The 22,913-nt window shown below is 48.4% G+C and overlaps 2 protein-coding genes across 2 annotated transcripts in view; one reads left to right on the forward strand and one right to left on the reverse strand.

The window, feature by feature from the left end:
* Positions 1-15,421, forward strand: part of tecrb (trans-2,3-enoyl-CoA reductase b) — a 37,886-nt gene extending 22,465 nt beyond the window's left edge. The window contains exons 6-13 of the mRNA XM_078429615.1: positions 498-613; positions 2,066-2,171; positions 3,991-4,063; positions 5,728-5,771; positions 6,572-6,629; positions 11,691-11,779; positions 12,370-12,415; positions 12,989-15,421. Of these exons, the coding sequence (XP_078285741.1) occupies positions 498-613; positions 2,066-2,171; positions 3,991-4,063; positions 5,728-5,771; positions 6,572-6,629; positions 11,691-11,779; positions 12,370-12,415; positions 12,989-13,116 (660 nt within the window). The 3' untranslated portion in view covers positions 13,117-15,421. The remainder of the gene's footprint in view (positions 1-497; positions 614-2,065; positions 2,172-3,990; positions 4,064-5,727; positions 5,772-6,571; positions 6,630-11,690; positions 11,780-12,369; positions 12,416-12,988) is intronic.
* Positions 15,422-15,577: 156 nt separating this feature from the next.
* Positions 15,578-22,311, reverse strand: ndufb7 (NADH:ubiquinone oxidoreductase subunit B7). The gene is made up of 3 exons (XM_078429617.1): positions 22,130-22,311; positions 18,456-18,624; positions 15,578-15,790 (listed from the first exon to the last, which is right to left on the reverse strand). The coding sequence occupies exons 1-3, from the start codon at positions 22,239-22,241 to the stop codon at positions 15,706-15,708; spliced, it is 366 nt and encodes a 121-aa protein (XP_078285743.1). The 5' UTR covers positions 22,242-22,311; the 3' UTR covers positions 15,578-15,705.
* Between the last annotated feature and the right edge of the window lie 602 nt (positions 22,312-22,913).

The following is a 22,913-nucleotide window of genomic DNA, read 5'->3' on the forward strand; positions in this document are numbered from 1 at the left end:
TCTCTGGTGCTGTTTGTGTGGAGTTTGCAAATCTCCCTGAGACTAGGGCTGGCACAATGATGCACCTGAGACCCGGGTTTGATCCCGACTACGGGGCGCCGTCTGTACGGAGTTTGAACGTTGTCCCCGTGACCGCGTGGGTTTTCTCCGAGATCTTCGGTTTCCTCCCACTCTCCAAAGGCGTACAGGTTTGTAGGTTAATTGGCTTGGGTTTGTATACTAGGTATAAGTGTAAATTGTTCCTAATGTGTTTTGGCTTGTGTTAATGTGCGAGGATCACTGGTCGGCGCAGACTCGGTGGGCAGTAGGGCCTGTTCCTGTGCTGTGTCACTAAACTAAACCCCTTGAGTTACCCATGGGTGCTTCACATTCCTCCTGTGTCCCAATAACTTGCGGGTGGAAGGTTAATTGGCCCTTCTACATTACCCCCTAGATGTGCAGGCGAGTGGTACAATGCAATAGCTCAACATGTGATGTGCTTTGTTATTTCTCTGCAGGTGTTTCTCACTGAGTATGCTGGGCCTCTGCTCATTTACCTGCTCTTCTATTTCCGGCTGCCCTTTATTTATGGTCCGAAATATGCTTTCACCACAAGTCCACATTCGGTCGTGCAGTAAGTTAAATGTTGTCAAATTACTGAGACCAATCTATTATCATTCACCGAGGTTTAAATAATCCAAACACTACAAGGATTTCAGCAGTTGTCGAAGGTTCACTACCTTTGTGAACACAACGTGCTGGAGTAACTCAGCGGGTTAGGCACCTTCTCTGGAGAACGTGGATGAGTAACAGTTTTGGTCATGACTGTTCTTCATTATTACCGGGCAGCAGAGATCTAATGGCCACAAGAAATGTCTCCATATTTGGAGGGAGTTAAAAAGGAAAGGAAAAGGTACCAAAAAGAGGAGGGGGGGGGGGGGTTGCGGAACTTAGAACGAGACAAATATACCAAAAAATTGATAGGTTTCTTTTTGAAGTGGTAAAGGATTCATTGGATTTCTAGTTACATTTGTGCTATTACTTGTGTACAAAATCATGGGAAGAGTAGATCGGGTAGACGCAAAGAGTCTTGCCCAGAGTTGGGGAATCAAGAACCAGAGGACATAGGTTTAAGGCGTGGGGGGAAAGATTTAATAGGAACCTGAGGGGTAACTTTTTCACGCAAAGGGTGATAGGTGTATGGAATAAGCTGCCAGAGGAGGTAGTTGAGGCCGGTACCATTGCAACGTTTAACAAACATTTAGACAGGTACATGGGTAGGACGGGTTTGGAGGAATATGGGCCAAAAGCAGGAATGTGGAACTAGTGTAGATGGGACATGTTGGCTGGTGTGGGCAAGTTGGGCCGAAGGGCCTGTTTCCATGCTGGATGACTCTATGACTGAGGAACTCAGGGATTGTATGTGGGTTACCGTGACTGTTCTCTGATGCATGTTATTTTTACATGTTGCTTTCAATGAGTAACCCCAGCTCGTACCAACGTTGCTAAGTAATGCTCTGCCAGATTGCAACGTTATGTGGTGGGCACCTGGAGTACTGTGTGCAGTTTTGGTCTCCAAATTTGAGGAAAGATATTCTTGCTATTGAGGGCGTGCAGCGTAGGTTTACTAGGCTAGGCTTGTATACACTGGAATTTAGAAGGATGAGAGGAGATCTTATCGAAACGTATAAGATTATTAAGGGGTTGGACACGTTAGAGGCAGGAAACACGTTCCCAATGTTGGGGGAGTCCAGAACAAGGGGCCACAGTTTAAGAATAAGGGGTAGGCCATTTAGAACGGAGATGAGGAAAAACTTTTTCAGTCAGAGAGTTGTGAATCTGTGGAATTCTCTGCCTCAGAAGGCAGTGGAGGCCAATTATCTGAATGCATTCAAGAGAGAGCTGGATAGAGCTCTTAAGGATAGCGGAGTCAGGGGGTATGGGGAGAAGGCAGGAACGGGGTACTGATTGAGAATGATCAGCCATGATCACATTGAATGGCGGTGCTGGCTCGAAGGGCCGAATGGCCTCCTCCTCCACCTATTGTCTATTGAGTTTAACCCTTCTCTTGCTCTCCTTCCCACAGCCTGGCTGCTGCTTGCCACTCCTTCCACTATATCAAGAGGCTGCTAGAGACATTGTTTGTTCACCGCTTTTCCCACGGTACAATGCCTCTACGAAACATCTTTAAGGTAAATGTTTACCTGTGTTATGTTTACTCTTTAGGTTGTTTTCTTCTGCACAGAGCTTTTTACCTGCCTGGCCAGGGGACATGAAATTAGACTTTTAGACTTCAGAGATACAGTGAGAAAACAGGCCCTTTGGCCCACCGAGTCCGTGCCTACCAGCGATTACCCTGTACACTAACATTATCCCACACACTAGGGACAATTTACAATTTTACCGGAGCCAATTAACCTACAAACCTGGGATGTGAGAGGAAAGTGGAGAACCCAGATAATCCATGCGGTCACGGGGAGAACGTACAAACTCCGTACAGACAGCACCCATGGTCAGGATCAAACCCGGGTCTCTGGCGCTGTCAGGCAGCAGCTCTACCACTGTGCCGCCCTGAATTGGTATGCATCTGGTGAGCTGAGGGGAATATGAATTTCATTTATAACCAATCTTCATTGTTAAAACTAAAGTTAGGACAGAACGTGCTGGATGTGCTGTGCACGAGCAGCTGCTATGGTGAGAGGAAGACCGTGGACATTTCAGGTGGATCGCCTTTCGCCAGATTTAATCTTGCACTTCCTGTGGTATTATTTTTACAAATTAACCGTTGTGAGCTGGAGTGAACATTGCAACTACACTGACTACACTCTGGTGCAGGCGACGATGTTGATGCAAGACTTCGCCTCAGGGTTCCCTCCACAAAATAAACATGCCTTGCATTTCACTGGAAGTGGAAGATCAAGACTCTTCCAGTCTGAAGAAGGGTCCCGACCTGAAGTATTGTCTGTCCGTTTCCTCCACAGATGCTCCCTGACCCTCTGAGTTCCTGCAGTACTTTTGCGGTTTGTTCAAGATTCCAGCGCCTGCAGTTTATTGCGTCTGGTTCAAAACTGTTGATCTGTACTGAATTTGATCTGATCCCTTTTGGTACAAACTCCAGATGATATCACGTTACCAGCAAAATATGTGCTGTGATGCAGCCCGTTGGAATGACACTACCTTTCAACCTGGTCCTCGGGCAGTTCGGTTTTAAGACAAATTACAGGGGAGCTGGTTGTGTGTGTTTTTTCGGAATAATTGCAAGGTTAGGCATCGCCAACGGTTTTAAATATGTTCCAATCAGGCTCATACAGGTGTATGCCCTCTGGTGTCAACACAATTTAAGAGTTTGCCTGCATCTGTTTGGACAGCTGTCATTGGACATGGCAGACCTTGTCCCAAAGTGCTCATACACAAATCTTCTAAAAAAGCACAGGTAGTATAAGAAAATAACTGCAGATGCTGGTACAAATCGAAGGTATTTATTCACAAAATGCTGGAGTAACTCAGCAGGTCAGGCAGCATCTCAGGAGAGAAGGAATGGGTGACGTTTCGGGTCGAGACTGAAGAAGGGTCTCGACCCGAAATCTCACCCATTCCTTCTCTCCTGAGATGCATGCCTGACCTGCTGAGTTACTCCAGCATTTTGTGAATAAATACCTTCTAAAAAAGCACAGTAACTATAAGCTGAAACATCCTGTGGGTGTCTTGTTTCTTTTCCACCTCCCCTGCATTGACTCATGCCCATTTTTAGTTTAGTTTTAGCTACTGTAGAGATACAGCATGTAAACAGGGTCTTCAGCCCACTGAGTCCATACAGACCAGTGGCTGCCTGCCCCATTGAGTTACTACAGTATTCCATGCTTGCTATTCAAGATTCCAACATCTGCAGTTCCTTCTGTCTCCATATTAATGAGTATGTGGGCTTGATTGAAGTATTCGCCCTTTCTGTTAACTTTAATCCCACATTCTGTCTGTGAGTACTGCTTTACCCTTTGTTTCCTCCGCCTTTAGAATTGTACCTACTACTGGGGGTTTGCAGCCTGGCTGGCGTATCACATCAACCACCCCCTCTATACACCGCCCGGTAAGTCACACCACCTGCTGCACTAGCACACCATGAATCCAGGTTCTCTATCTCGCCACCACACCATTGTTGTTCCTTTCCCAAAGTAGTTTAGTTGAGCGATACAGTGTGGAAACAGGCCCTTTGACCCAGCAAGTCCGCATCGACCACCGATCTCCCGCACATTAACACACACTCGGGACTAGTTTACATTTGCCCAGCCAATTAACCTACAAACCTGCACGTCTTTGGAGTGTGGGAGGAAACCGAAGATCTCTGTGAAAACCCATGCAGGCCACGGGGAGAACGTACAAACTCCGTACAGACAGCACCCGTAGTCAGGATCGAACCCGGGTCCCTGGCGCTGTAAGGCAGCAACTCTAGCGCTGCGCCACCGTGCTGCCCCTTCACAGGAGTGCAATGCACAAAAGTAAAACAGGTAGACAGACTGGAGACCATGAATCGCGGTTCTCTATCTCACAGCCACATCACAATTGTTCCATTCCTTAAATCCTCTTCTACTCATAACTGTGGGGAGGGTAAGAAAGTGAGGTGAGGGCAGCCTCGGGCCGGCTCCCTCAAACAATGGACACTTGGGTGAAGGACACAGAGTAACTCAGCGGGTCAGGCAGCATCTCTGGAGAACATGGATAGGTGACGTTTCACAGAGTGCTGGAGTAACTCAGCGGGTCAGGCAGCATCTCTGGAGAACATGGATAGGTGACGTTTCGGATCGGATCCCTTCTTTAGTTATCCTTGTTTTCCTATAGATGCTGTCTGACCCACTGAGTTACTCGAGCACTTTGTGACCTTTGTAAACCAGCATCTGCTGCAGTTTCTTGTTTCGACACTTGGGTGAGGAAGGGTTTAAGTTGTTGCTGTTGTCTCTGGAGCAGCTTCTTCCTTTCAACCTTCGGGCAATTAAACACTATTAGCACCGTTTTGGGACAGTTATTCATAAAACAGTGCGTACTTGCAATGTTTTAAAAACGAGAGGTGTATGCAAAAAGAATGTCACTGTGCAGTTGCATATGTGACAAATAAACTACTGTTGAACTATTCTGTCGTGCAAGTCTTCAGTGCTACAACCAGGATTTTGACGGGTTTGCTGTATCTGAAGCTCTCTATATTGATATCAAGTGGTGAGGGTGGGGATCTTGGGATGAAGCCAAGATGGATCATCCATTCAGTTGCTGTGGAGGGATGCAAACTTGTGTTTCCGGTTTGTCAGTCTAGTTGGTTGGTGCTCTGCTAATATTTAACCTCTGTGCCACCACTGTAACCTATATCCACACAAGGCAGACAGTCCCTCACTTTGTGTACCTCTTGCCACCAATCGAGTTAACATATGGTATTTTACGATTCTCCTCCACCTTCAGTTTCCTCTCACTGTTTACAAAGCTCTAAGGTTTCTGACAGTTGGTGAACAACTACATTTAGAAGGAAGATCGAGACCCACGAGACCCGAAACGTCACCCATTCAATCTCTCCAGAGATGCTGCCTGTCCCGTTGAGTTACTCCAGCTTTTTGTGTCAATCTTTGGTTTAAAGCAGCATCTGCAGTTCCTTCCCACACAACTACATTTAGATGACTTGGTTGTCAAAGGGCAGAATGATGGAGGGGTGTGGATTGGCAATTGCTCTTGTCTTCTGCATAATCTGATGAATTTCCTATTTTCTTTCAGCCTATGGAGATAAACAAGTGAAAATAGCATTTGCCATATTTCTGGTGAGTTTCCTCCAATATATGGAAATTACAATTTGACATTTATTAAGTAGTTGCTATGGGGTTATGTTGGTTTAAAACAAAAGGCATTAACAAAAATTGGGCAATTATTTGCATTGTAATTTTAAATTGTAAAAATTATATTAAAATAGTTTTATTTACAATGAAATATTATTAGTCATGTAGCACAGTAACAGGCCCTTTGGCCGAACTTTCCCATTCCAATCAAGATTCATAAGATCATGTGTCATAGGAACAGAATTAGGCCATTCGGCCCATCGAGTCTGCTCTGCCGTTCATTCATGGCTGATCTATCTCTCCCTCTCAACCCCATTCTCCTGCCTTCTCCCCATAACCCCTGACCACTATACTAATCAAGAATCTATCTATCTCTGTCTTAAAAATATCCATTGACATGGCCTCCACAGCCTTCTGTGGCAAAGAATTCCACAGATTCACCACCCTCTGACTAAAGAAATTCCTCCTCATCTCCTTCCTTTTATTCTGAGGCTATGGCCTTTGGTCCTACTCTCCCACTACTGGAAACATCCTCTCCACATCCACTCTATCCAGGCCTTAGATAGAACAATGAAATTCTTATCCTGAACACCCAGATTCTTCATCTGGCGGTTTGACTTCTCTTGTGCTGTGAGTGGTGTCCCTCGTCCAGCTGTGATGTTGGTCCAGGGATGGTGGGGCCCAGACTCCCCCCAATACCCAACCAATTGTAAACTGCTGTACCTGCGCTCTCAACAACCTTCACACAACATTTTCTAACAGAATGTCTCTCTTCGTTTTTATAGTTATGTCAAATCGGAAACTTCTCAATCCATGTGGCGCTGAGGAATCTTCGGCCAGCAGGTGAGCATGTCCTGGTAGCTCACATCACTGTTTATATCATCACACCATGGCATTTTGAGAAATGAATTCAAATTCCTGATTAGTAAGGGCATCAAAGGTTATGGGGAGAAGGGGGAGAATGGGATTGAGAGTGCAAAATAGATCAACCATGATCAAATGGTGGAGCAGACTCAATGGGCCGAATGGCCTAATTTTGCTTCTTTTTAAAATTTGTTCGTGTCATCACACAACTGTTTGCCAATAGCGAGCAAATTTTAGTACAACATCGTTGGCCTCTGCAAGATCCTTTACAGTGCGTGTGTCATGCAGCATGTCACAGCTCAGGAGATGTTCCATAATCTGGAGGTCCCGTCCACACTCGCAGTCTGCCACATCTTCAGTATATCCCCACTTCAGCATGTTCGGTTTGCTCCTCCCCACGCCTGTCCACAGTCTGTTGAGACTGCGCCAGGTTATCCACGGTTGGTCGGAACCAGGTGGGAGTTTCTCAGAGGGATTGATTGCCATGCTTCTATATCTTCAGGTCTTATGGACCGTGGCTTAAAGAATGGAAAATAAAAGGGGTTATCATTAACTGTGCAGATAAAGGTTACTAAAGTGGGTGTGGAAAATCTGAAATGAAAACACGGATTAATTCCAAATACTCCACAGGTCTCGCAGGAACCAAAGGGGTTTCAGGTTGATTGTTTATTAGAGCAGGAAGAGATTTTAAGTAGTGAAAAAGAGAGGCACCAAATGTGTTTAATTGTCACGTGACAATAGAAGGCACATTATTAACAACACCACAAATAATTATGCAATAATCAATAGTACAATAAAACATCAGTTATATTAGGGAACCAGATCATAGTAGTGCAAGCAGAAGCATGTTGTTGTGGACGCTTGACATTCCCCCTCTCATTCAAATGCACTTAGTCCTGTGTGGAGAGTATACAATACTGTGCACTTTGTATACAGAATATACAGGCGCCTTTTACACAGCTTTGATTTATGCGTTTTTGGAATAACGTGCTTCTTTAGTTAATACAAAAGCCTAATATATGTGCTCGTATCTTTGAAGTAACGCTGTGGAATTTACGCCTGGCAGCATAGTTGCGTATGGATTTTGGGTTCTGCACCTTTTGTTTTGGGGGTGTGTTTGACAACGACCTCTTTATAACAGTGGGCAGCAGTAGAGCTGTTGCCTCACACCACCAGTGCTGAACGTGGGTGCTGTGTCTGTGTGGGCTTTCTCCGGGAGCTCCGGTTTCCTCCCACATCCCTAAGACGTGCAGGTTTGTAGATTAATTGGCTTCTGTAAATTGTAAGTAGTGTGCAGGGAATGCATGTGAAATTGGGATAACATAGAACAACGGTACGGCTGATCGATGGTGGGCGTGGACTCGAAGGGCCTGTTTCCAAAGCTGTATCTCTCAACCTTTACCTCCAAACTCTAAACTGTGCTGGTGATCAGGGTGCCCTTGAGATCCCAGGACTAGGTCAAACTGATGGATTTATTTACTGTTAGAGTAACGTGGAACTGAAAATGGAAGCAGTAAGGTGAACCCCCGTGGGGTAAATTGATGGAGGCACAATTGGCATCCCCTTTTAAAAAATGAGATCAAGATACAGGATATGTGGATGATGCAAATAGTTAATTCGAGGACCAAAACTATGGGACATGTAGAAGGTGTTGAGAGGAGGTAAGCTGTATGTACTTTACAGGGTCAGCACACGGCCTGTCTGTTTTTACTGCGTGCAGTGACTGATGAGTGCGTGCATGCGTCCTCCAGAGCCAACTTTCCTCATGTTACAGCCTTCGTTGGCAATCCAGAGAAAGTTTCTGGACACTGATTATAGTTCAGCACGCACGGTGGTGCAGCGGTAGAGTTGCTGCCTTACTGCGCCAGAGACTCGCGTTCAATCCTGACCACGGGTGCTGACCGTATGGAATTTGTACATCTCCCCGTGACCAGGGAGGGTCTTCTCTGGGTGTTCCAGTTCTCTCCCACACTCCAAAGATATACGAGTTTGTAGGTTAATTGACTTCAGTAAAATGGTAATTGTCCCTAGTGTGTGTAGGACAGTGTTATAATAATAATAATAATATATTCCTTGATTCGTCCCACACCGGGGAAATTTAATGTGTGGGGTCACTGGTCGGCGCGGACTCAGTGGGCCATAGGGCCTGTTTCCCCGCTGTATCTCAAAATTAAATTAAACTAAACTACATGTGAACTTTATAACAGATCCTTTTATTGCAAACAAAAGTGAGCTAGAGCCAAAACGGAGTCTTTAGGATTGGTGACCTGAGCTTTAAGGGTGAAGGAAGGTGGCAGCCTTAGGGAGGATCTCCAGAACTCAAGGAATGGGAGATGGATAAAAACCTGGAATTGGGAAGCTGGAAAGATTGGCGGCTTGTGGGACTGGAGGAAGTGAGAGGGAGGAGTGAGATCCTGAAAGGAGCTGAACATATAAGTATAGAAAATCCCGTGTCTCAGAGACAGTTAGAGTTTAGTTTAGTTTAGAGATACAGAGTGGAAACAGGCCCTTTGGCCCACCGGGTCTGCACCGATCAGCGATCCCCGCACACTATCCCAACACACTGGGGATCATTTTACATTTATACCAAGCCAATTAACCTACAAACCTTGGAGTGTGGGAGGAAACCAAAGATCTCGGAGAAAACACACGCAGGTTACGGGGAGAACGTACAAACTCCATACAGACAGCGCCCGTAGTCAGGATCAAACCTGGGTCTCTGGCGCTGTAAGGCAGCAACTCTATCGCTGTGCCACAGGGGAGAAGCTGGTTGCTGGCCTCGCCGTTGGTTAAAATGCGATGGAGAAGCAGTTTAAGTACTGAGGTGGAATGAAATGGGGGGCAAATACATGAGGAATGGCACATGGGTACACGTGGTAGAGCAGCTGGCTCACAGCACCAGAGTTCCAAGGTCCATCCTGACCTCGACTCCTGACTGTGTGGAGTTTGTACGTTCTTCCTGTGAAAGCATGGGTTTCTTCCATCTGCCCATCATCATGGGATTGTAGATTAATTGGCCTCTATAAATCGGTCCACAAAATGTGTAGAGTGGATGTGAAAGTGGGATAACAGAACTGTGGATGGATGATTGAGCCGGTATGCATTCATTGGGCAAAAGGGCCTGTTCCCATACTGTTTCAAACTTCACAAAGACGTGCGGGTTTTTTCAGGTTAATCGGCCTCTGTGCCCTTAGTGTGTAAGGAGTGGATGAGAAAGTGGGATAGCCCAGCACTAGCGTGATCGATTGGCAGTCGGGGCTCAGTGGGCCGAATGCCCCGTTCCCATAATGTATCTCTAAACTAAACGAAACAAAACATCTCCTTCCTCCTCTTCCTCTCGGGGTGAGGAGGTGATGAGACAGGGCTAGAAGGCCAGTGACAAACACCACACATACCAGCGACACACGAGTCCAAGGTCCCTGCACGGAATGCAAGGTGAACTTTAACCCGTGGCCTTTTTGTAACTTCAACTGCTGCTCTAAGTTAAGATGATTTGTATATAATTAATCCCTGGCTTGCTCTAGTGTTTCAGAGTCTGATGCCAAGGATTCTGGAGCATTTAACTTATCCAAACAGGCGGTGTATGGTCTTCGAACAGGTGGCCTGCTGACAGCCTGTTAGTAACAGGCACCACTCGAGCCTTGGGGTGACTCAAGGGGCCAGGCACCTTCCACAACAGTTTAGTTTAGAGATTCAGCACGGAAACAGACCCTTCTGCCCACCGAGTCCGCACCGACCAGCGATCCCCTCACACTAACACCATCCTACCCACACTCAGGACGATTTATAATTTTACCAAGCCAATTAACCTACAATCCCGTACGTCTTTGGAATGTGGGAGGAAACCGTAGCACCTGGAGAAAACCCACGCAGGTCACAGGGAGAACGTACAAACTCTAGACAGTCCAGTAGTCAGGATTGAACCCGGGTCTCTGGCGCTGTAAGGCAGCAACTCTGCCCCTGCGCCACCGTGCCACTAGTTACAGCTGCTGCCCATAATGTGTGGGGTCGCTTCCTGCAGGAATATGATCCACCTCAATCTGTTTTACACCTCCCTTAAAATAGGACATATTTACAAAAGAACATATCACTTGTATACCGGCATAATTAAATGTAATTAGCTCCCTCTCTCCCCCACTCAGAGCCGGATGCATTGGGGAATACAGGCCCAAAGTGGCACGGTCACGGGTTGCATTGCCTTGCTTGTCTCAGCTTGTGGGAGCTTCTGGCTGCCCTGCGCAGTGACTGACAATCCCAACTAACGCACTACTTTAAGACTTGCACTGCCTTCGGTCAGACGGGATCGTGCTTGCTGCTGTGTACGGGCGTCGGGTTATAGAGAGAAGGCAGGAGAATGGGGTTAGGAGGGAAAGATAGATCGGCCATGATTGAATAGCATAGACTTGATGGGCTGAATGGCCTAACTCTGCTCCTATCATGAACTTTTTCACACAAATATATATATATATGGAATGAGTTATCAGAGGAGGTCGTTGAGACAGGTACTATCACAACATTTAAAAGACATTTGTGAAGATACATGGATAGGAAAGGTTTAGGGTATGGGCCAAATGCAGACAGGTGGAACTGGTGCAGGTGGGACATCTTGGTCAGCATGGCTAGTTGGTCCGAGCTACATGACTGACCTGGTACATCAGATCCATGGCCACTTCACTGCATGTAAGCCTCTCTCTCACAACTCTCTCCCGCAGCGAGCGTTGTTGTCGCTACAGGTTAGACTCGACTGATTCTAAGTTGACCGTTCTTGTTCTGGGTTATGGGGAGAATCCAGTTGGTTCAACAATGGGGGAACTTTGGTTCCAGTCCCCTGGTGGTCAGTAAATGAGAAGCTGGACAGGATGGTGATTGAAGGCAAGACCAAGCCTGGTGCCAAGATTCTGATAGCTGGTGTAGTTGAACCTATCTGCATGCACCAGCCCAATGATGGAGGAGGGGACAGACCCCTGGCATTGTGACCAAGCCCTTACTTTCCAGGGCAGTGCAGGGCACATCACATCTCCTCTCTCTTCCCCCCTCCAGGGTCCAAGACTCGCAGGATTCCCTTCCCCACAAAGAACCCCTTCACCTGGCTTTTCCTCGTGGTGTCTTGCCCGAACTACACATACGAGGTAAGTCTGTGGATGGGCACTGAATGAATGCTGCTGGGCACTCCGAGCTGGGGCTGGTCCGGTTGTACAAAAGTAGCGAGAGATGTTTCACCCAACAAGTTGTTATTATCTGAAATTTATCAGCATCGAGGGCGGGTGGAAAAAATTGTAACTTGCAAAATGGGATTAGTTAAATGGACAAACCAGAGACTGCAGGTGTTGGAATCATGAGCTGAACACAAAGTGCTGGAGAATTACCTGTACCTCAGTTATAAATGGCCAGTCCCTTGTCTTGTAACTGTTCCCACATTCTCCTATTGGTAAAACCCATCCTCTCACCTGCCCTCGGGTGATTGATTACTGTGGTGCATGTTGACTGCGATTCTGATTGTAACTGAAGATAGACACAAAGTGCTGGATTAACTCAATGAGTCGATATCCCTGGGAAAAAACATGGGTGACGAAGGGTCCCGACACCCATCCCTTTTTCCAGAGATGCTGCATGACCCGCGGAGTTACTCCAGCACTTTGTCTATCCTCGGTATGTAGCAGCATCTGCAGTTCCTCTCTACACTGATTGTGACCGTGTTGTTCTCTCCCTGTGACTGCAGGTGGGCTCCTGGATCGGCTTCACCATAATGACACAGTGTCTCCCAGGTGAGTCCACGCCGCTGGCACCACCAGGTTCCCGTGGGCGCTCGTTCACGGGGAGCTCGCTGCTCGTTATCGAACCACCGCGCTTTAGGGTCAATAGCCGTTTCCAAATATTCCAATTAGGGAAGACTGATTTGTATTAAACACAAAAAGCTGGAATAACTCAGCGGGAGAGAATTGAATGGGTGAGGTTTTGGGTTGAGACCCTTCTGGTGTGTATAGAGAAGTGTTAATGTGCGGGGATCGCTGGTGGAAGACCCTCCTTTGACCAGCGATCCCCACACATTAACACTACTCTACACACACAAGGGACAATTACACATTGATACCAAGCCAATTGACCTGCAGACCTGTACATCTTTGGAGTGTGGGAGGAAACCGGAGATCTCGGAGAACACCCACGCAGGTCACGGGGAGAAGATACAGACAAGCACCAGTAGTTGGGATCGAGACCGGCTCTCTGGAGCTCCACTGCTGCGCCACAGTGTTGTTCTCTCAGGCTGTGGCTCCAGGTGGTCTGGGCTGGCAGGGGATGCTCAGACTGTGTCTTAACAGGTTGAATTTCCTCTCTTGCAGTTGGAATGTTCACTCTGGTCGGGTTCATCCAGATGGCCATCTGGGCAAACAGCAAGCACCGCAGCTACCTGAAGGACTTCCGTGACTACCCGCCACTCCGCACTCCCATCGTCCCCTTCATCTTGTAGAAGCTGGCCTCTGTGAGTCTGGGCGGGAGAGGGGCCTGTCTGTGGGCCCCCACACTCAAACCCCTCCTCTTCTCTATCTTTCTGCCTGTCCCTTCTGCAATAAACTCATCACAAGCTTCCCCAGATGGTGAAAGCCCAGCTGTCGTATGCGGACCTCTTGGCAGTGTGAATGAGCAACCACTGCGACAGTCCTGCCCTTCCCTGCAGACTGCAGGGGCCGGGAGGGGTAGCCCTTCAGAGTCTTAAACCCACCAGTCCTGTTTGGATGCTCAAAGATCTCCAACATGTTTCATCATTATCAGCCAGGACCTCCTTGATCTGTGAGTGCAGGATTCCCAGTACTATTGGAACACAAACTTGGGATCCCAGTGCAATCCTTGAAGCTCACTTTGCCCAGATGTGCCGCCTTTGTGCTCTGGTTACCGGCCAGCTCACTCCCTTTCCTCCCCTCTCCTCTGGGCAGCTGGTGTGTGTAGTGCTTGACCAGGCTGGGGAGACTGTGGGGAAAGCTTTTGCCTCTGCTGTTAAACTGATGCCGAGGCCACTGCTTGCAGCAGACTGGAGACCAACAAGGAGTCTCGGACTCCCTTTCTCCACAGTCCCCAATAACTAACCCACTGTACCACTCCCACTTGGAATAAAATGGAGCAATATCTGTCTTCAAGCTAGCTTGTTGTCGTGCAGAGTAGAGCCCCTCACCTTCTCCACCGGGCATGTCTCCAGTTTGTTCTTTATTGGTCTGAGCCACAGCTGTCTCGACCTGTTTGCATTCATCATTGGTGTAGTCTGTATTTCCGTTGGCCAGGAGACCCGTGAGCTAAACGTGTGGATAAACTCCATTCCTGAACCCGAGGATTTGTTGGAACCAGCAGAAAATAAATATTCACCATGCCAGAGACCCGGGTCTAATCCTGACTCTGGGTGCTGGCTGGATGGAGTTTGCACGTTCTCTCTGTGTTGGCGTAGGGTGTCTCCAGGAGCTCGGGTTTTCTCCCACATCCCTGTCATGTAGGTTAATTCCCCCCACAGTGTACAGAGTTGATGAGAAAGTGTGATAACATAGAAAGGGTGATCGATGGACATTGTGAACTCAGTGGGTCTAATGGCCTGTTTCCATGCAGTACCTCTACACTAAACGTATATCAATGGGAGATCTGGGCAATATTTGCCACATTTGTGGTTTCAAACGTTGCCTATTGTTAGTGGCTAGGGAGAGATGGCATCACTGACTTCCTTGCTAAGGATGGCACTTCCCTCAGCACCACAATCTGGAGCTGACGGTTTAACCTGGGAAAACCTGGCATTGCCAGTCCCTGCTACCCTGAGATGCAGGAGTAGAACAGGAGCTGCAATGGAAACACCACCTCACTGCGACCCCTCCCAATCACGGCAGTATGGACCTGGTGGGGAGGTGTCTAACCCACGCTGTATCTGGGACCTTCGACTGAGCCAGCGGTCAATAGACCAGACATTGTGCCGTCTACCTAGATCGTTTGGGCGGAGGAGAGCAGTCCGCTGGGGTTTTGCAACAGATTTAATTACATGGATGTGAACAGTTCTATCCCATTGTTGCCAGTTTCGTGTCCCAGCTCCTCATCGTCGTTAGACACCACCCTCCTCCCCCCAGCCCAGTGCTCCTCTACCTCTGACACCACCCTCCTCCCCCCCCCAGCCCAGTGCTCCTCTACCCCTGACACCACCCTTCCCCCCCCCAGCCCAGTGCTCCTCTACCCCTGACCATTATTTCTTCTGATAAATCAGCGAGGAGCAGTTTCAGCCCCTCGTACTGGAGCTACTGAACAAAACGACCAAAGGAAGTCTCAGCACTGAATACTGGCAGCCACCACATCCTGCTAAAAAAATGCATTTGCACTGATTAGAGTGGGCAGAGATGGGGAGAGAAACAGAATATTGTTACTAGGGAACTTTCCTGGTTTAACTTAACTGGGGTCCCATGAGAAATTAATCTTTTGGTTCTTGCACTCTGACTGAATTGCTGCTTCTCATAATTTTAAGTCTTATTACTGCTGGTGTGACTAGCTGCTGTCTGTGTTTAATTGCAATGCATTGCGAGGTTTCCATTACTCCTGATCACTGCTGAATGTTGTAGGTGTCTCGTTAATAATTGTATTTGCAGGTTACTGGGGGAAATTGGGCTTACAAAAGACAATGTTAGATTTTGGTGATTTATTGCGTTCCCTGAGTAATGGGGATTAAATGAACTAATCCCTTCAAACCGCACTGTCAACAATAATTCTGTTTCTTTGTAAACAATAAACTTCACTTGTCTTCACGTGGTTCTTGCTTCGTCCGTTTTAAAATTATTTCCTAAATGTCTTTTGCGACTAACATCCAAGGCCAGGTTTCTCTGCCTGTATCATGAGACTCTCTTGACAATACCTTTTTGTAGTTGCTTCCTGTAATGTAATAATTATGTACATGGGAAATAGAAGAACGAGGTGTGACCATGCTAGGTTTAGAACATTTTTACTGATTTCAGACAGAATTATGTACAAGAATATCACCCATCTCTACTGCACATGGGATGTCCTGACCAGTTCTGGGACGGAGCTGGACTGGGAGTGCTTCCTAGGCTGCCTGCCTCTGTTCCATCAACTTCTTCCTCGTCAGCAGACGTCTCTCTCTCTCATACTCCTTCATGCGCATCACGTAACTGGCAAAACAACAAGGTTACTCGGTTAGACCGTATGTGAAAGACCTGATGTGAACACAACTGTTGATTGAAAGATTCAGCAGGGAAACGTGTTGTTCAGCCCACCCAGTCCATGCGACCATCGTTCACGGTAGTTCTATGTTATCAAATGTTCCCACCCACACATATGGGGCAATTAGTCTACAAACCCACACATTTTGAGATGTGGCGCACCCAGAGGAAACCCACGTGCAAACGCCACATAGACAACACTCAAGGTCAAATATCAGAGGGCATAGCTATGAAAGAAACAAAGTTTCTAGGAGATGTGAATGGCAAGTGTTTCTTTACAGAGGGTTGAGACTGCGTGGAATGTGCTGGCAGGAGTGGTGGAAGCAGAAACGATAGTGGCATTAAAGAGACTTGGATCGGCAGATGGATATGGAGTGATCTGGATTAGGTGCAGGCAGTTAAAGGTTCTTGATTAGTAGGGATGTCAAAGGTTATGGGGAGAAGACAGGAGAAAGGAGTTGAGAAGGGGGTAGTTCAGCCATGACTGAATGGCAGAGTAGACTTGATGGGCCGAATGGCCCAATTCTGCTCCTATGACTTATGCAGAATACTTCCACGCTGTATTTCTGGTCTACAGACTTAGTGTCTTCTTGGTTTCAAGCCCTGAACCTTCCCTTCGCACCGTTGACCATCAGTGGGGTAAAACTTCAGAGCGGGGGATTGTGGCTTAGTCCAGCTGAAGGGGCAAACTGTCCCACAGTTCCCTCTAGGACCTGATGCAAGGTCTCAATCCAGAACGTCAACTTACACTCTCTGCCTCCACAGTCACTGCGTGACCCACTGAGTTCTTCCAGCGTTCTGTTTTGCGTCCTACAGCTCCCCTGTAGCCCAGAGTACAAACTTCTAAACAGCTGGGATCTAATTACAGATCAGCTCTTCCACCGTGGAGAGTGAAGGAGTGGATGTCACGGCCTCAACAAACCCTGGGCTCAACAGGGCAGTTAACCAGGAGACCTGGTTGAGGGGGTCAATCCTTCAGTGAACAGACAGGATCAGAGCTGGCTCTCTCCTGATACCCATGGATAAGCACTGACCATTGATATTAGATAACAGAAAATGCTGAGAACACTCAGCAGGACGGGTAGCATCTATGGAGAGAGAAGCAAGGACACTGAGCAAGAGTGTGGCGATTCTTTTTGTGCTCTTCCCAGAGAAGGATGTACTATCATCTGATACAATCACTCTATTCTTAAATCTCTGCTCTATCTGTAAATCAATCACTATTTAAAAATGCTCCCTTAAGAGTCCTTCTATAGTCTTGGGTATTGTCCAATTCATCTCTACCCCATTGCAAACATTGGAGATTGTATGTGGAACCGATGCGCTATAATGCTGAGAACTATATTCTGCATTCCGTATCTTCCCCTTTGCTCCACCTATTGTACCTGAGTTTGACTTGATTGTCTCAAGGCTTATGCATAGTGATACTTGCACTGAACTTATATTAATGATTTAGACGAGGGAATTGAATGCAACATCTCCAAGTTTGCGGATGACACGAAGCTGGGGGGCAGTGTTAGTTGTGAGGAGGATGCTAGGCAAGGTGACTTGGATAGGTTAGGTGAGTGGGCAAATGCATAGCAGATGCAGTATAATGTGGATAAATGTGAGGTTATCCACTTTGGTGGCAAGAACAGGAAAGCAGACTATTGCCTGAATGGTGGCCGATTATGAGAAGGGGAGATGCAACGAGACCTGGGTGTCGTGGTACACCAATCATTGAAAGTAGGCATGCAGGTGCAGCAGGCAGTGAAGAAAGCGAATGGTATGTTAGCATTCATAGCGAGGGGATTTGAGAATAGGAGCAGGGAGGTTCTGCTGCAGTTGTACAGGGCATTGGTGAGACCACACCTGGAGTATTGCGTACAGTTTTGGTCTCCTAATCTGAGGAAAGACATTCTTGCCATAGAGGGAGTACAGAGAAGGTTCACCAGATTGATTCCTGGGATGGCAGGACTTTCATATGAAGAAAGACTGGATAGACTCGGCTTGTACTCGCTGGAATTTAGAAGATTGAGGGGGGATCTTATAGAAACTTACCAAATTCTTAAGGGGTTGGACAGGCTAGATGCAGGAAAATTGTTCCCGATGTTGCGGAAGTCCAGAACAAGGTGTCACAGTTTAAGGATAAGGGGGAAGTCTTTTAGGACCGAGATGAGAACGTTTTTTTTCACACAGAGAGTGGTGAATCTGTGGAATTCTCTGCCACAGAAGGTAGTTGAGGCCAGTTCATTGGCTATATTTAAGAGGGAGTTAGACGTGGCCCTTGTGGCTAAAGGGATCAGGGGGTATGGAGAGAAGGCAGGTATGGAGAGAATGCCGATGCAGGCTCGAAGGGCCGAATGGCCTACTCCTGCACCTATTTTCTATGTTTCTATGTATACAACAATGAAATTCACTGTACCTGAGTACATGTGACAAATAAAGTACCATTGTGATTACGTATAGCATTATCTGATCCGAATGAACAGCATGCAAAACAAAGCATTTAACTGTACCTCAGTACACGTGACAATAATGAACCTAAAGCTGCAGCTGTCGTGCCTATGGTGGGAGGTGGCGTGGGAATTAAACCAAAGGTTGAGGGGACACATGACACAACAGTAATGCTTACTCCTCGTGCTCACACAGGTCCCACTCGTGACGCTCGTGTTTACACTCCAGGAAGTTGGGCCACATGTCCCTCTTGCACTTCAGAAACTTGATGAGGTGGTGTGCGCAGTAATCCCGCTGGCTCAGGGGCAGCTGGGCGTCGTTCATCTCATCTTGGGATGCAATCATCTCTGAGACAGACACACAGCCACAGCAGTCAAGTACCATGCAGGGAATTCAACCAACATCTTACCAATAACACAGCGTTAACTTCACAACAGCACTACTGTACACTGATATTTTTACTATAGATTCCTTTAAGAAACACGGGCTTCATAGACTGAGCCAGTATTTAATTATCTGCCCCTAATTCCTGTCAAGAAGATGATGGAGTGGGGATGTTCAAAGTGCTGGAATAATTCAGCAGGTCAGACAGCATCTGGAGAACATGGATAGGTGACGTTTCACAGAATGCTGGAGTAACTCAGCGGGTCAGACAGCATCTGGAGAACATGGATAGGTGACGTTTCACAGAATGCTGGAGTAACTCAGCGGGTCAGGCAGCACCTGTGGAAAATGTGGATAGGTGACGTTTCAGAGTGCTGGAGTAACTCAGGCAGCATCTGGATAAAATGGATAGGTGACATTTGAATGTTTTTGTGACTCCATGTTTTCTCCTCTGGGTGTTCCAGATATGTAGGTCAGTAGATTGATTGGTCAGTGTAAATTATGCTTGCTGTGTCACTGTGGTAGAATCAGGAGCAAGTTGACAAAAACGTGGGGAGATTAATGTCCGATTTATGTAAATAGGTGGTTGACGGTCAGCTTTGACACTGTCGGCCGAAGGGCCTGTTCTGGATGGCCCTATGACCAGATATATGGCTCACTCCTGCTTTTACCCCTGGTCTTAATTATAGCTGCTAATATTTTGCCAGCAGTACAACTTTGGGTAATTATGGGCGATAACTCAGGTGACTATTTGTGTGCTAACCACAGAAGCAGACCCACAAACACATATTACAATCCCTCCAAACTCTTAAATATGTACTGTAATACACTGTGTGGGTCGATGGTAATCATGTATTATCTTTCTGTTCACAAAATGCTGGAGTAACTCAGCAGGTCAGGCAGCATCTCAGGAGAGAAGGAACGGGTGATGTTCCGGGTCGAGACCCTTCTTCAGTCTGAAGAAGGGACTCGACCCGAAACATCACCCATTCCTTCTCTCCTGAGATGCTGCCTGACTTGCTGAGTTACTCTGCAGTTATTTTCTTATATTTCTGTTGATCGGTTCGTACGCAACTAAAGGTTTTCACTGTACCTCAGTACACGTGACATTAAACTCAAACTGAACCGTGCACTCTGATCCCATCAGTTAGCAAGTAGCAGAATTTTAGAAATATTTACATCGTCACAAACAATTAACAGCTTAAAGCAACACACCCCAGCCCCACATCCTGCACCCCATCCATTCCCCAAATACACCTCTCCCCTCTCACTACATTGCTTCTCTCTTGCTCTTCACCCTTCCCTCTCATCCTCCCCTCATCCACCACAAATGCTCCTTCCACTCAACCTTCTCTCCCCCTTAACCTCCATCTCCCTCCACTAAACCTTCAACCTCCCTCCCCTAAACCTTCAATCTCCCCTCTCTCTCAACGTCCCCTAAACCTTCAACCTCCCTGCCCCTAAACCTCAACCTCCCCTCCCCTAAACCTTCAGCCTCCCCTCCACTAAACCCTCAACCTCCACTAAACCTTCAACCTCCCCTCCCTCTCCCTCCCCTAAACCTTCAATCTCCCCTCTCTCTCAACGTCCCCTAAACCTTCAACCTCCCTGCCACTAAACCTTCAACCTCCCTGCCCCTAAACCTCCCCTCCCCTAAACCCTCAGCCTCCCCTCCCCTAAACCCTCAACCTCCCCTCCACTAAACCCTCAGCCTCCCCTCCACTAAACCCTCAGCCTCCCCTCCACTAAACCCTCAGCCTCCCCTCCACTAAACCCTCAGCCTCCCCTCCACTAAACCCTCAGCCTCCCCTCCACTAAACCCTCAGCCTCCCCTCCACTAAACCCTCAGCCTCCCCTCCACTAAACCCTCAGCCTCCCCTCCACTAAACCCTCAGCCTCCCCTCCACTAAACCCTCTCCCTCCACTAAACCCTCAACCTCCCCTCCCCTAAACCCTCAACCTCCCCTCCACTAAACCCTCAACCTCCCCTCCACTAAACCCTCAGCCTCCCCTCCACTAAACCCTCAACCTCCCCTCCACTAAACCCTCAGCCTCCCCTCCACTAAACCCTCAGCCTCCCCTCCACTAAACCCTCAACCTCCCCTCCACTAAACCCTCAGCCTCCCCTCCACTAAACCCTCAACCTCCCCTAAACCCTCAGCCTCCCCTCCACTAAACCCTCAGCCTCCCCTCCCCTAAACCCTCAGCCTCCCCTCCACTAAACCCTCAGCCTCCCCTCCACTAAACCCTCAGCCTCCCCTCCACTAAACCCTCAGCCTCCCCTCCCCTAAACCCTCAACCTCCCCTCCACTAAACCCTCAACCTCCACTAAACCCTCAACCTCCCCTCCCCTAAACCCTCAACCTCCCCTCCACTAAACCCTCAACCTCCCCTCCACTAAACCCTCAGCCTCCCCTCCACTAAACCCTCAACCTCCACTAAACCCTCAGCCTCCCCTCCACTAAACCCTCAGCCTCCCCTCCACTAAACCCTCAACCTCCCCTCCACTAAACCCTCAGCCTCCCCTCCACTAAACCCTCAACCTCCCCTAAACCCTCAGCCTCCCCTCCACTAAACCCTCAGCCTCCCCTCCCCTAAACCCTCAGCCTCCCCTCCACTAAACCCTCAGCCTCCCCTCCACTAAACCCTCAGCCTCCCCTCCACTAAACCCTCAGCCTCCCCTCCACTAAACCCTCAGCCTCCCCTCCCCTAAACCCTCAACCTCCCCTCCACTAAACCCTCAACCTCCCCTCCACTAAACCCTCAACCTCCCCTCCACTAAACCCTCAACCTCCCCTCCACTAAACCCTCAACCTCCCCTCCACTAAACCCTCAACCTCCACTAAACCCTCAACCTCCACTAAACCCTCAGCCTCCCCTCCACTAAACCCTCAGCCTCCCCTCCACTAAACCCTCAGCCTCCCCTCCACTAAACCCTCAGCCTCCCCTCCACTAAACCCTCAGCCTCCCCTCCACTAAACCCTCAACCTCCCCTCCACTAAACCCTCAGCCTCCCCTCCACTAAACCCTCCCCCTCCACTAAACCCTCAGCCTCCCCTCCACTAAACCCTCAGCCTCCCCTCCACTAAACCCTCCCCCTCCACTAAACCCTCAGCCTCCCCTCCACTAAACCCTCAGCCTCCCCTCCACTAAACCCTCCCCCTCCACTAAACCCTCCCCCTCCACTAAACCCTCTCCCTCCACTAAACCCTCTCCCTCCACTAAACCCTCAACCTCCCCTCCCTCTTCTCAACCTCTCCCCTCAAATCCCTTTTGCGGTGACGTCCCCTTCCCTACTGCAATCCCCACTTCCCCATCTCCATCCCCCCCCCCCCCCCCCCCTCTGTCCGGGGGCCGTCACCGCAGCCATGGCCATGGCCGGGCCGGGCCGGGCCGGGCCGGGGCAGCTCCAGGGCCCACAGCAGCAGCACCAGGCCCCGGGTGTCGGTGTCTCTGTCTCTGTCTCACCGCGAGGCTGGCGCTCGGGGAAGCCGAGTTGCGGCGGGAAGGTGGGCATGTTGTCGGGGTCGGGCTCCAGCTCCGGTTCCGTCACGTATCTCCGCACCAGGTGAGCGCCCATGGCGGCCGCGGCTCAGGGTCACCCGCCGGTAGGCCCGCCTTCCGACCCGGACACACTCGCACCAGCACTTCCGGGGCAGCAGCGCCGCCGCCGCCGCTGCGGGGCATCCGCCCGGTGACGTCATTGCGGGGGCAACAGCGGCTGCTGGGAGCACTGCGCCTGCGCCCCAGGGAATGGGAATAGACAATGGTTCAATGATCAATGGTTCAATGGTCAATGGTTCAATGGTTCAATGGTTCAATGGTCAATAGACAATGGTTCAATGGTCAATGGTTCAATGGTCAATGGTTCAATGGTCAATGGTTCAATGGTTCAATGGTTCAATGGTCAACGGTTCAATGGTTCAATTGTCAATGGTCAATGGTTCAATGGTCAATGGTTCAATGGTTCAATGGTCAATGGTTCAATGGACAATGGTCAATGGTTAAAGTTTCAACAGTTCAATGGTCAATGGTTCAATGGTCACTGGTTCAATGGTCAATGGTCAATAGTTCAATGGTCAATGGTTCAATGGTCAATGGTCAATGGTTCAATGGTCAATGGTTCAATGGTCAATGGTTCAATGGTTCAATGGTTCAATGGTCAACGGTTCAATGGTTCAATGGTCAATGGTCAATGGTTCAATGGTCAATGGTTCAATGGTTCAATGGTCAATGGTTCAATGGACAATGG

This window comes from Rhinoraja longicauda, chromosome 37 (genome assembly GCF_053455715.1).
Source record: "Rhinoraja longicauda isolate Sanriku21f chromosome 37, sRhiLon1.1, whole genome shotgun sequence".
In the NCBI taxonomy this organism is placed as follows: Eukaryota; Metazoa; Chordata; class Chondrichthyes; order Rajiformes; family Arhynchobatidae; genus Rhinoraja; species Rhinoraja longicauda.

Coding starts and splice junctions, on each gene's coding strand:
- ndufb7 (XM_078429617.1), bottom strand. CDS start 22,241: ATGGGCGCTCACCTGGTGCGGAGATACGTGACGGAACCGGAGCTGGAG. Junction 18,625..22,129: donor CCCCGAGCGCCAGCCTCGCG/GTGAGACAGAGA, acceptor TGTCTGTCTCAG/AGATGATTGCATCCCAAGAT. Junction 15,791..18,455: donor GACCTGTGTGAGCACGAGGA/GTAAGCATTACT, acceptor TTGTTTTGCCAG/TTACGTGATGCGCATGAAGG.